Source organism: Pleurodeles waltl, chromosome 6, assembly GCF_031143425.1.
Source record: "Pleurodeles waltl isolate 20211129_DDA chromosome 6, aPleWal1.hap1.20221129, whole genome shotgun sequence".
In the NCBI taxonomy this organism is placed as follows: Eukaryota; Metazoa; Chordata; class Amphibia; order Caudata; family Salamandridae; genus Pleurodeles; species Pleurodeles waltl.
The window spans coordinates 730,010,475-730,024,652 of NC_090445.1; the positions used below are offsets into that span (position 1 = coordinate 730,010,475).

The 14,178-nt window shown below is 46.1% G+C and overlaps 1 protein-coding gene across 3 annotated transcripts in view; it reads right to left on the reverse strand.

Annotated features, from left to right (window-relative positions):
• LOC138300212 (restin homolog) overlaps window positions 1-14,178 on the reverse strand; it is an 898,198-nt gene that overhangs the window by 210,923 nt on the left and 673,097 nt on the right. For all 3 annotated transcript variants that reach the window (XM_069239250.1, XM_069239251.1, XM_069239252.1), the window contains exon 17: window positions 5,181-5,273. In XM_069239250.1, the coding sequence (XP_069095351.1) occupies window positions 5,181-5,273 (93 nt within the window). The remainder of the gene's footprint in view (window positions 1-5,180; window positions 5,274-14,178) is intronic.

Below are 14,178 nucleotides of genomic sequence, written 5' to 3' on the forward strand. Positions count from 1 at the left end.
GTGTCCTGATGGCGAGGCGCTGCCCGGAGGTGGAGCACCCGTTCCCTTTCTCTGCCGGATGACCTTCTCGCTGGACAAGGTAAGTCGGGCGTCCAACAGGGGAGGGGTTGGGAGGTGGGGGTGGTGTGAGTGGGTGTTGTCTGCGTGTGTGAATGGGTGTTTGAATGGGTGTCTGCATGGGTCTGTGTATGAGTGTGTATGTATGGTTGAATGTGTGTATGAATGTTGAAGTGAGTGCGTGTATGAATGTAAGTGTGTATGCATGTATGTATGTGTGTATGAATGTTGAAATGAATGTGAGTATGAGTGTTGTTCTGAATGAGTGTATGAATCCATGTGAGTGACTGCATGTATGTCAGTGATGGTGAATGAGTGTATGCGGGATGCATGTGGGTGTTGTGTGCATGTATGCTGGGAGGGGTGTTGAGGGGTTCCTGGAAGGGGGGCGCTGTACCCGGAGGGCAGTGTGGGGCTTGAGGGAAGGTATTGTGTTTGCTGGGGGGAGGAGTCACCTACCGGTGACATGGAAGAAAGTCCCTGTCACCGGTAGCCTTTCCGCCAGGGTTTTCGTGGCAGTGCTACCACTGCAGAAATCCTGGTGGAAAGGTGGTTCATTATTCCGCCAGTGGTCTTCTGTGGACCGCCGGGTCGGAGATGCTCATCTCCGGCGGGTCCATCTGTCCTGTCGGTATGAGTGTGGATCTGGCCGGGATACCTCAACCTTGGCCCTGTCGATCAGCAGACTGCCAGGGTCATAATGAGGGCCTGAATCTGTTAACTATATTGCTAGAGGGGTCAGAGTAGGCCTTCTGTAATATCAGAACAATCAAATATACTTTGGGCCATGTCCACTCTATTATTGTAGCACATTGTAAAAAGTATGTTATTGCCTGAAAGATGCTATTTGGTAAAGAGACACAAAACAAGCCTGGAGAAGATTATCAAGGTTTATGGTTAATGAAAAGATTTAATATCCGCCTCCAATTAACGAAGAGGGGTAGAGGAAAGTTCTACCTGCTGTGTACTGAGAAAAACATGATGCTGAAGTTCAATTACTAACAAGTGATCATAGATGTTTTTTATTAATCTGGTAAATATGAAACGGAAATGACATATATATTGCTACAGGTGCAATAAAACAAGCATTACTCTTCAATGTTAAAGGACCAGAAGGAATCACTGTGTTAATTACACAGCATACCAGCCATATATGGGCTTCGGTGCCAAGGCGTAAGTTCCGTGCCTGTTTTAATTTCAGTACAGCTTAACAGTCAAGCGAGATAGTTCTACTATGATCATTTACATACATGGTCAAACATTGTTTGACAATTCTACTCGATTCATAAGTGAACATTTTCTGCAGGTGATTTGAAATTTCTATAAGAATAAGGGAATTACAAAGGCCAAGGTCTGCTAAAGGCATGCGTTGCCCTTGCATCACAAGCCCCTAAGTGTGATTTATTATGCCAGGCAGAGCCACCTTTTGTGGCTCTACATGGCACAGTAAATCTGAAGTGACAAAGGGTGCTCATGTTGCTGCCTTGTGTTCCTCTGCCCTGGGAAGACTTTCCATGGGTAGAGCATGAGTATCCACGCTCCACCCATTGTTTTTGGTGCATTTTCAAATTTACTAACAGTAGTAAACCTAGGAAAGCGTTAAAATGCTATTCCTTCCCAGGTGAGGCATAACAAGAAAAAATATGTTTATTTCTCCTCATTTTTTTTCCTTCCTCATTCTGCAGTCCATATAGATAGAGGGAAAAAGCCTCAGAAGATTGTTTTTGAGCAGGGAAGTGTTTGTTCCTGCACAAAAAAACAATCCTGACAGCAACACACGTACCATTGCACTGTGGTGTAAGGGTGTGCGTTGCACTGTGTCCAGTGTTAGTAAAGCTACACCAAGGTAAATTAGCTCTGGATAAATTGGGTTAAAGCTAATCACTTACTTTAAACAACTGTAACTGTCCAAAGGTTACTGGCAAATTTATGTTGGCTACCATGTTATCCATTTATGTGGTATTTCGTATTTGGGATCATTCCACTGGCTTTGACTTTAATCAACCTAAACAGCATATATTTTAACTTGAAAATTTGATATACCACTCCTGCCATTAGTATTAAAATCTCAAGACCTTTGTTAAACCCGGGGCACATTTCGCCCCATTACTCTTCAATCCTCTCTGTTGCAGATCTCCTCCATTCTTTGAGAACCACTAGGGCTTTTTTCAAATTGCAAGATTTTGTGTATGAAGATATTCTTCTAATCCATTTTACCACAATAGGACCTTAAGTAGTGTTAAAAAAGTTCACAGGAATACAGTACTGAGACTAGTACCAATGCACTTCCTTAAAATAAAATAATGATATTTAGAAGTTATATTAAGCAGAATCAACCTTTTCAGTTGTACCATTCTCAAACTAAATTTGAGATTGTTCTGGACTACAAACATTTAGGAGGATAATTAGTAATGGGAAGTAAAACAACACAGAGGTATTTCAAATAATTGTTAATAGTAACTTCTTCGGTTTAGTGTGGAATTTCATAAGACAACTTGGTTAGTGACTACAAATGACTGGAGGGCAAAGTTGTACAAATTCATTAAAATGTCCCATCTGAGAAAATAAGAATTTAATTTCACTTGACTAATGAAATAGAGGTTATGATTACAAGGTCGTGTGTGGCTCTGCAAAAAGTAGAAAGTGTATTCTGAAAAAAGGTTTTGTGTAAATATATTCTTTAACTTGTTTAGAAACAACAGATTAAAGGTACAAAGGTAAATCCTGTACTCAATGTCTGAGGCACCTGACAGTGCCACTTTTTGTGGGGAAAGATGAAAGGAAGAAGACCTTCTACCAGTCAATTTGAGGAACTAACCAAATATGAACACAAAGCAGATGCGGCAAGCTGTTCCATTCCTCCATTACCCACACATAAAAGTAAGCATCACCTTACCAGAATGAGACACAACCCTTGCAACTCAGGCTAGTCACTGGATGGCAGTAGTTATTACCCCCATGCTGCTGTTTGTAATTGTCTGTAAATTGCTTTGTAATCCTTGGGCCTTATTCACAAAATGTTTTGCACTCCTAAATTCCACATTGGTATTTAGAAATGTGTATTTTCATCCCTAAAATCTAAATCCTGAGTCACAGATTCTGGATTTGAGAATTTTTACAAACCAAAATTCCACGGTAGAGAAGTGAGCAGCAAGACATCAGCAGACAAGTAAATATTTTGTTAGAAAATAAAATTAATATGTGGGTGATGCCAAGACCAACCTCCACAAAGGTATGAAGGCCATCACCGAATGGATGAAGAGCAGCTGCCTCAAACTCAATTCCGACAAGACAGAAGTCCTCATCTTCGGCTCCACCCCCTCCCCATGGGATGACTCCTTGTGGCCTGCCACTCTCGGAGCCGCTCCGACTCCCACAGACCACGCACGCAACCTAGGATTCATCTTGGACTTCTCATTATCCATGACCCAGCAAGTCAACGCCATCTCCTCCTCCTGGTTCAACACCCTCCACATGCTCCTAAAGATCTACAAATGGATCCCCACCGAAACCAGAAGTCACCCAAGCCCTCATAAGCAGCAAACTGGACTACGGCAATGTCCTCTACGCAGGAACCACGGCCAAACTCCAAAAGAGGCTGCAACGAATCAAGAACGCCTCCGCATGCCTCATCCTGGCCATCCCCCGGCACTGCCACATCACAGACCACCTGAGAAACCTGGACTGGCTCCCAGTCAACAAGAGAATCACATTCAAACTTCTCACCCACGCTAACAAAGCACTGCACAACACAGTACCAGAATACCTCAACAGACGGATCTCCTTCTACACCCCGACCCGACATCTCTGCTCCGCCGACCTCGCCCTCGCAACCGTCCCACGCGTCTGCAGAACTACAACCGGTGGTAGATCATTCTCGCACCTCACCGCCAAAACGTGGAACACTCTTCCCACCCACCTGCGCCAGACCAAAGACCTCTTTACCTTCAGGAAACTTCTTAAGACCTTGCTGTTCGAGCAGTAGCAGCACCTCTCCACTTCTCCCCCCACCTCCTCAGCGCCTTGAGACCCTCACGGGTGAGTAGTGCACTTTACAAATTCCTGATTGATTGATTGATTGATTGGTGTTATATAAAAGGCTTATTTGTCTGGCTTTGCTTCATAGTCCATGTGGCTTCATAGGCTGTTTACTATGCCCAGTGACATAGTGTATTGTTTCTAGACCCATAGACTTAGCAAAAAGACTTAAGCAATGCGGGGGATGGGGTGTATGTTAGTAATCAACAAAGCAGAACACAGTTTCTTGAATCTTTTCTTCAAGCTGAAGTAATCTGTCTCAGCCTACTCGCTGCCTTAGTGCAAGCACACAAATGCAATCCGCCATTCTGGCAACACCCTCTAGCGCAGGACTGGTAGCACGAAAATAAAGTGAAATGCTCGAAATGGCGGCCTGCTCTCTGCCAATGAATTGTGGGTAAAAAAATGAAAAGTGACTAGTGGGGACCATCTCACGAGGCCTGGAAGGAACTATGGAGTTCAGAAAGATTCGACCTTCTGTCACAATTCATGACAGAAATTTACATTTTCAGGAGACCCGTCCAAAACTGCGGTATGTGTCTAATCACCTGTAAAGCATTGATGGGTACTGCAGATCTATTTTCAAAAGATTTGCATAGACCTAATCAATGGTTTTAAATGCTGGTTCTGTGTACCTTTCATCAGTGTGAGAAACGTGCTGTACCTCAAATGTTCAATAAAATCAGTTTATAAATAGTTTAATGGCTTGACATGCATGTGATGTCATTTCCTCTGAGGCGATAGAACTGGATGGGGTAAAGTGTTTGTGATATCACTCCTGCTACCCCATGATAAAAGTAAACCGATACTACTGATGAAGCACCAAAGTTACTAAAAATGTTCAAAGGGCAGCAAGGAGAAGGTTGCTAAAAGTTGGCCCTGCAGCTTTTTTTCAATAACTGCCTACTTTACTTCAATATTTTACACTTTCCCTTCTACTGTGTACTTATAGCTCATATCTTCAGTGTTTCAATGCCACCTCCAGGACATTTTTCCAGCGCTCAGTTTCCACTTGTCCTATATGTTACACATTTGAAGAGCGACTTGGTGACCATATCCAAATCAGAAAGGCTTTGTCCACTTACCTGAACGGAATCCCCAAAATGTCTTTTTTCGGTCCCCTCCTCCTCACACAGCAGGGACGCAATTAGCCGCTCTGTGAAGGACCGACACAACCCCTGAAAGGGAGAAGGACAACGCTGACTGACATTCTTATAGACCTGGGTATTTGTGGGCAGTTGCCATGTGCCAAAGGTAATCTGGCATGCAGAAATTCAAGAATTATTCATGAGATCAATTTACGTGCAGCGGATCTTCTTGCCATCCAAGACCATAGACAAATGTATTTACTATAAAATACCATGGTGCACATATCAAATCAGTATTGAGGGTTCCTTATTCGTGCTGTTAATCAGAGAGCTAGCAGCGTCCACTGCTGAAGAATTCGGATATGAATTGTTACTGCTTTCCTATTTAGGAATGTACTCCTGCTGCTCGACTCCTAACCTTCTATATGCTTCCACCTTCTCCCCCCTACCCTTGACTGAGACAGAAGGATTCTTGCATCAGTGATCACCAGTGATAAATATAGGTCAGTCCGAGTAGGGCACTAGCTCAGTCCTGTGGGAGAAGGAGACTAGTGAAAACTAAGGTTCGATTAAAGTAGGATCACTGCTAAGATCTACAAGGGGGCATGCGCCCACATGTGTACATGCTTGTTCTCTCTCTTTCCCTATCTCCCCTATTTTGGTGCAAAGGCACTTACTCATCGAACAGAATACTATTCTCTCTTGTTGGTCTTTGTTGCAGTAGTCATCATCACCATCATCATCATCACAAAATTCATTATTTTACCATTTAAACACATCAAAAAGTAACTGAAAATAGAACTCGACGGATTGCTGTCACATACATTGAAGAAAAGCCTAAAAGTTCAAATGTACTATGGTATCAAGTAAGCATTATATGCAACGCCCCTAATTCCAGACAAGTTCCTCTCTAATCAGTTGTAGCTGGATCACACTTCGATACATTGTAACACAGCACACATGATCTCCACACCAAAAGTCCCTATTTAGCAGGCCTTCATCTTCTAAAACAAAGCTGTTTCAAGGTTGTGATTAAAAACTCCCCTGTGTCATTGTAAAGCGCACAAAAAGCACACATATCATGCATCGTACACTGAACGGTTATATTGACCCAGCGAAGCATAATCTTGTGAAGTGGCCCAGCCCAAGGAAAACCCAGAAAGCACAATAATCTCCCATATAGAAGATGGTTCATGTGATTTCTCCTGTCATAGTTTGGTACCCTGTATAAGTATGTTTCTGAGCTAATGCCTTCTTGGCCAAAAAAGGAAAAGGTGATCCATAAAGTTAAATGATTTTTGGCTCTCCCACCTTTACTCTACAAAGGAAAACAGGGCCCAGTCTATATCCATATGAGTCAATTCTTACATCTTAGTAAACAATGTTCATCTCACTAATGACACCACCTGCTCCTTTTAAAACAAAGTAATCTTCAGTATATTGTTCAATTATAATATACCTTTCAATATATTTCTACAATTCAGAATCAAAATCCCCAGTCTCATGACTTAATACTGAGGTCCAGAGAACCAGAGGGCCACTTGATTACATCTTTAACAAAGCAGAAAGCTCAGCATAGAGGGCACAGGTTGGAAGAGAGTGGGAGTGGCCCATAACCCTTTTAAAGGAATAGTTTGGTTCAAACAGGCATGCCCTTCTTTTGAAAGTAGGGAATGAATGTCGAAATCAAGGACCTTTTTTCAAGGGGATGTGCGTCCACCGCTCTGTTGGCCCGGCTCATTTAGAAATGGGAAAACACTGTAGACCCAATGAACAAACTGCATTTTGTAGTATATAAAATAGTACTAAAGAGTATAAAAATGCAATTCACAAACATACTCGTATAAGTCTTCACTTCCTTCTCTCCTATCTTTTCTATGGGGCGGGATCCTCATACATATAAGTTCATTACTCACTATTAAATGTAGGAGGGACCGGGGGAGTGGCTGGAAAAAGAGCCATACTTAGCACTAGGTGGGAGGGGTTAAGGAGTAGCAAGAAGGTGGTTAGCGAGAGCTAAGGAGGAGTTTACAGAGGGATAGACACTCATTCATAAAAGAGTAATTCCATTGCTATGCACAACTGTATTTCTAAAGTTACTAATGCCAAAAAGAACAAAAAAGAGTTTAAATGTACTCCAGCTCAGACCTGGAATAAGTCCAGCACCACACACATCCAACCAGGAGTACTGCATCATCGTCCCAAAGAAAATAATGAAGGCAGGGGCTTAATTAAATAAATAGAACCTAATAGGAAATAATGATAAAATAAATAAGTCTGTCTTTATATATATATATATATATATATATATATATATATATATATACACACACACACACATATATATATATATATATATATATATAAATGTATTTAATGGTAAAGAAATTATATGTAAATCAAATTTGATGATATGCAAAAATATAGGGGGGCGTGGCCTACCAGCCAATGATGGCGGATCTCTGTTAGGAGAGCTCTGGCACAGCAGATCCTGCAATCCCCAGTAATCCTGACATTGTAAGGGGCACTTAAGCGCTGCAGGTAGCTGGAGACTACCAGACCTGCGGTCAACAGCGAGGAGAGCTAGAAGAGGACCACCATGACCAGTCAGGAAGGTTGATAGGGGTGACCGACTCCTCTTCCCCACAGCCACGAGGCAGGCCCTGGAGGCCCACGACATTGGGCAGGCCGCTGTTGAAAATCAGTGCTTTCCCGCAATCTACCCATGGGCGTGGTAGCTGTCCAGCCCCTGCACAGTGGCCCTGAGTTCTAGACCAACACAGTGAAACTCACGTGCTGCGGGTCAGATGTCAAAGCCTCAAGGTCCCCTCCCAGGTATTGCCCAATCGGAGGGAGGGCAGGAGCCTGCAATGGCATACAGCTGAAGGCATCATTAATAGTCATAAGAAGGAAAATCGGCTGTACTGCCAGAATTGTGGTGAAGCACTCATGTCGCCTTACTGGGACGCCACTCACACCCCAGTGCCTCCCATCAATAGTGACCACCTGCTGGGCCGCACAGGGACCTCCGCACGCCACCGGCTGTCATTACTGAAGCCGCTGCCTTCCCCACCGCTGCCTCTGGACCCCCGGGTACCGCACAGTCCTGTGCGACCCATTAATTCTGAATACTGGCCTTTTTCCCCCACCGGCCATAACTGAACTGCTGGAAAAAGAAAATCGTGCTCCCTGGCTCCACGTGAGGGCCCAAACCGGCATGCAGTTGGCACGCAGACTCCCTGCAACACCACGAGGCTGGACCAGATTACTCCCAGGAGGCAACCACCAGCATAACACTTGTGCATCCACGAGGGCAGCAGTGGACTCACTTTTGCACACAGCCTGGCACGCAGCAAAGTGGCAACTGGGAGGTAGGGTGGAGCACCAGACCACTGAAGACCCCTGCAACCTGCTTGATGCCCTATGCTCTCTCCCCCAGATCCCTACTCTGAACACAGGTAAGCCAAACCTCCTCGACTGCTGCCACTGGAGGGTGTGAACCCATGACTTGCTACAGCCTGCAACCAGCACGCGCCCCACACTATAAATGGGGGCCAGAGGTGGGTGACCAACGCCTTGCAGACAGTTCCCTGCACTAATCATATAAACTGGTTGGCCTGATTGGAAAACCCCTCAGCCAGCCGCAGAGAGAGGGAAAGTGACTCTCTCAGTTTATCCAGCCAGCTCCTCCAGTGTGATTACCCCATAGACCACTAAGAGAACAAACTACGCACCTCCTGATTGGGGCGGCACCGCACAAAGAGGGAGAGCACTCACTTGTAGGCGACCACCAGACTCAAGCAACCGGGAAGCAACTCTCACTCTACACAAATGTTTGCTGCTCCCTGTTGTCATCTGAGGGGGCTGATGTTGCTAATCCTCCTTAGCGCCAACCAGGGTCAATCCCTAACAGACAAGGCAGTGCCTCTACCTGGTGCAAATCAGGGTGATCATCAACACACCCTGCGCTAATTATAATGGGGAGGCAAAAAACAACTAAGGGACAATCGCGCCCAACTTCTCCAATGTCTTGCTCACCAGGCCGAAGCAAACAATGGGACTCATTACCTCCACTGCCAAACTAGATGCCATCCTGCAAACCACTGTGTCTTAAAGCACATCAGTTGAAATGCACATTGCGGAAATCCGGGTGGAATTTCGAAAACCAAAGTAAACTGGCCTCCAGGGTCACTGAAATTGAGCAGAATCTCACAAACATGAAACCCCAGTTAACGGATCAGGAAAAGACTACACAAGACTTTCTGGAATGGGTGCGGTGACTGGAACACCGTACAGAGGATGACGATGGAAGGACCCATCAGAACAACACCCTTGTGGTGGGCATGCCTGAAGGTGGGGAAGGATCCTGATCGAGTTCCCAGACGAGTTGGTGAAGTCCTTCACCCCATTCCAGTTTCTTTCACCCCACTTCTGAATGGAAGGAATGCATTGGGTGCCCACCTGCATGCCCCACCAAGAACACCTCCTCGCCCAGAGGTCGCAAAATGTCTTCATTATAAGTATAGGGATGCTCTCAGTCAGTCAATCAGCGCGACTACTCACCTGTAAGGGTCCCAAGGTGCTTGGTGAGGGGTAGGGTGGGGGCGGGCAGCATCTGTGGTTCAGTCAAAGAGCCAGGTTCTGAGATCCTTCCTGAATTGAGGCAGAGACAGTGATTACCTGAGATGCAGGGGCAGGGAGTTCCAGGTCTCCTGCAAGTTGAGATGTGAGCAGCATGAGAACTGCAGGATCTCAATATTGCCAGACTATACAATGCTGACCCAACGCCAACAGTCCTCATTTCTGTCCATGGAGTGCTGGGTTCGAGCTTTGAATATTTTATACTCCCTACTTTTTTAAAGGCTATACAAGACCAGCAAACCCACTTCTTCACAGAACCAGACTCCGCCTGGGACTGGGTGGAGCCCCACTTTGAAGGGAGCCACCGACCTCCGTCAACCAACAATAATGTGCCTCATCCTGGAAGGTGAAGGGGGTCGACAGGACCACCAGCTAAACAGGTCTGGGGGAATTCCTGGGGTGCTCTCCCAGCAAGAACTACACCAAAGCCAGCAGTCAGCCATAGGAGCAGCATTGGCCCTTAGTCAGTTCTCCCCACCTCCACGCACAGACTCCAGGACCTCCGGGAGCAAAGACGACAGCCATGAGTGACTTAGTACACGTATGCCAACTTTCTGGTCCCATAATAACAACAGCCAGCAGATGACTCACTCTAAGGCCTCAAACTTGCGTTGTAGCAGACCACTGTCACAGGGGCCTCAGGGGCCCCAGCAAAGCCCAAAAAGGGACAATTTGCCTACTTGAACCATAAACCAGATTGCATTCATGCAGCCCTTTGCTTTGTGTCTCTCAACACTGAGCAGTAACCTGCCACTACCATGTTCTATGTACAGGTTCCTTGAGCAAAATTTTAGGCTGGTGGCACCCTGTTGCAGGCTCTGGTTCTTGTTTCAGGTTTGTTGTTTGTTATCTGTTGTTCTTCCTTCCATAGCACAAGAAACTCACAACCCTCCACTTTGCGGACCAACATCGGCACACAAGACGGGAGCTCATCCTAAGCCCCCCCCTATCCACCCACATACCAACTCGACACAACCACATGGACACTTGAAATACCACACAATTTCTCACATTAAACATGCAGGGGATACACTCAGCACACTGTTGCTACGCTGTATATTCCAGCATCAAAAGCCAGCAGGCACACATTAGTTTCCTTCAGGAAACCCATCACACCAGTGGTGAACTCCAGCACCTTAGTAGGCGATCAAAAAGCACAATCTACGGCACAGCACTCTTCACCTATGCCAGGGATGCTCTACTGTGGATTCACTTAGGCACTGTTCCAAACTCACAGCACAGTTATAGACAAAAAGAGCAGGTATATATATTCGCTGAGGGCCGACTAGATGGCGACCCTGTACTCCTATGCTGCATATATGCTCCAAACTCAGAGCAGATAGCATTCTGGGCCCCGTGTCTGGAATGTTATGTTAACAGAATTTAAAGTGCATAGCTGCCCTAACAAAAGCACTTCCCAGTACTGGCCTGAAAAAACACACTGCAGAGCATACAACCCGGAATGGGGAGACTAGATAGAAAACAGCCAAGTCTTGAGGGACTTCCTAAAGAGAAGATGATTCTGGGTATTTCTCATCGGCAGAGAAAGAGCATTACAGAGAGAAGGAGCCAAAGTGCGAAAAGACCAACACCCTGTCTTGGCTCAAGGAATCCTAGCCCAATAGGTAGGCATTCCTTGGATACTGGGGGAGGGAGGGGTCCCTACTTGACGTGTGGAGGTACCACAATTCACTCTCATGCTTATATTCCCACTACTTTGTCCCCCATAACCTCTCCGTCTGATTGGATGGCTTCATGTGCTTCCAGGACTTAATTGCACAGTGTTCATACTCGGACTATATTGACTGCGTCCTCTGTGACCACTCTGCACACACAGCAGAAATGGAATGGGGTGCCCCACACCCACCAGTCCCACCTGAAGACTCTCCAAAGACGCACTAGATTACCCTACTTTTTGCGACACCCAACTCGCACACAATACCCAGTAGTTGGAGGAAAATCACGATACAGCCACTTCCCGAACCACTTAGTGGAACACTTTAAAGTAATCACCAGGGGCTTTTTCATACTAAATATAGAAGGGGGTTCAAAAGCAACTGACCAGGACCCTCTGGGGCCCCCCTGATGAAACAGAGCATCGCACCCTAGTAGACGCCAAGAAATGGCAAGCAACTGTGGTGGAGCACCTCCAGTGCTACATCTTTATGGAATACACAGCCGAATTCATACAACAGGGAATAAGCCGCACTCTTGCTTGATTAGCCCATCAAAAAACATATACTCCTCCCATTACTAAAATTATTTTGGACACGGGCCAAACCAAACGGTCTCAACTGGCAATATTACAGGCTTTTGGTTCACACTATGTCACGTTGAACAGTGCACCTCCAGCTCCAACCCTTGACACCGTTAGACACTTTTTAACTCCCCTTCGCTTGCTATCCATCAATGCCCTAGAGAGCGAGGACCTAAAAAATCTTATTACAATGGCTGAAGTTAAACAGGCGATACATGACCTAGCCTGCAATAAAACCCCAGGGTTAGATGGAATTCTTAAACAATGATTGGTTCTCAACATGCCTAGGCCCTAGATTAATTTTGATATGTAACGAATCCCTCACCACCAGTGCACTCGTGGCCTCCCTTAAGTAGTCTCTCCTCATTTCCCTGCTGTCACCAAATTGAGATCCCATCCGCTTCTCTTGAGGTTCTTCCTACCCTAGTCCACGCCGACCAGAAAGTTTTCATGCTGTGTCGGAATACAGCAAACAACATAAGGCATCCCTTCAATGACAGGGATCAGGAATTGTTGCAATACGTGCAGGCAGCATGTCTCGTATTGGACCTCGAGAAGGCCTTTGATTTCCTGTCCTGGGATTACCTCTTCAAAGTCCTGCATGCAATGGGTATAGGTCATCGTCTGCCTACATACACGAAGCTGCTATACATAAACCCAACATCTATCGCATGCATGGTCCACTTAATTTTTTTCCCCCTTCCCCATAAGCCATGGAACACACCAGTGATGCCTTCTCTTCCATATCCTATTTGTCACTGTCATGGAGCCACTGGCCAATTGCCAGCGTCAGGAGGGGCAACAAAGGGGTATCGCCCTGGATGCAGTGTGGCTCTATGCAGACGATCTGCTACAATACGTCTGTGGTGTATCCACTAATATGACCTCAATTTCAGCGTCCTTCCGGACTTTGAAAACACAGCGGGCCTCAGAGTTGTTTGGGGTAAATTGTGCGTCTTTCCATTTTGCTGTGATGTACCCCCCACTTTCTCCAGGTGATTCACATGGAAGATGCTCCCCTGACTTTCCCAAAGACACCAGTTCAAAGGCAACTTACAGCGAACTCTCACAGCCTTCAAGTCCCAGATGTGGTTCTGGCAGAAGCTGCCACTCACCCTAATGGGCAGGACTGCACTATCAAAAAAGATCGCCCTCCCCGTCTCCTCTAGTATTTTGTCAACATCCCTGTGTTTCCCCACTGTTGCTTCTTCTGAGATCTAGATTAGACGATAGGGGACTTACTATGGGACGGTGGGAGGGGACAAGTGGCCCTTAGCAAACTCCGGTTGCCAATGGGTCGGGGGGCTGGGGACACCTTCCTTTGAAACTAACTATCTTATGGCACAGCTCCAATGGGTATCTAGTGACTAGCAGGCAGAAACCTACTTGAGACACGCACAAGGTAAGTATCCCTCCCTCTTTATGTACTACGCCAGCTTCTCTACCCCCCACCATTAGGATACACCAGTCGAGGTCCCTTCACGTGTGGGTCACCCAAAAATTCCTAGCCAGGGTCTCTCAACTGACAAAGTGGGTCTCTCCTTATTCCCCTGCTGTCCCCCTCCAGTGCTTGCTCGTACCCTTTACAGCCTAACAGCTAGCAGAATGGCACTGCCTAGATACAGTGTGAGAACTTTGTCACGATGCCCAGCTCCTTACATTCGATCACATACGCCTAGACTACCACATTCCCCCAGGCCAGTTCTTGACACACAGGCAACTACTAGTGGCACTCTGCTCACTTTGGGGAGAGACAGCCGAAGGACCACCAACACACCCAGTAATACATACTCTGTATATCATGGGGAAGGACAACACTTTATCATATGGTTTTATAAAGTTCTCAGAGAACACACAGGAACCTCACTGACACACCTTAGACGCTTGTGGAAGGAGGACCAGGCAAGACCTCTTCACGACACTGAATGGTCCAGGGCCCTGGAATCCCCCCCCCTCCCAATTGTCTCCAGGAATCCTTGCTCTAAAAACATCTAAAACATGGTCATTCACAAGACCTACCTTACACCTTCTGGCTAAATCGCATGTCCTGCACTGCCAACCTTGTCTGCCCTAGGTGTCAAGCCTAAATAGCAGGCC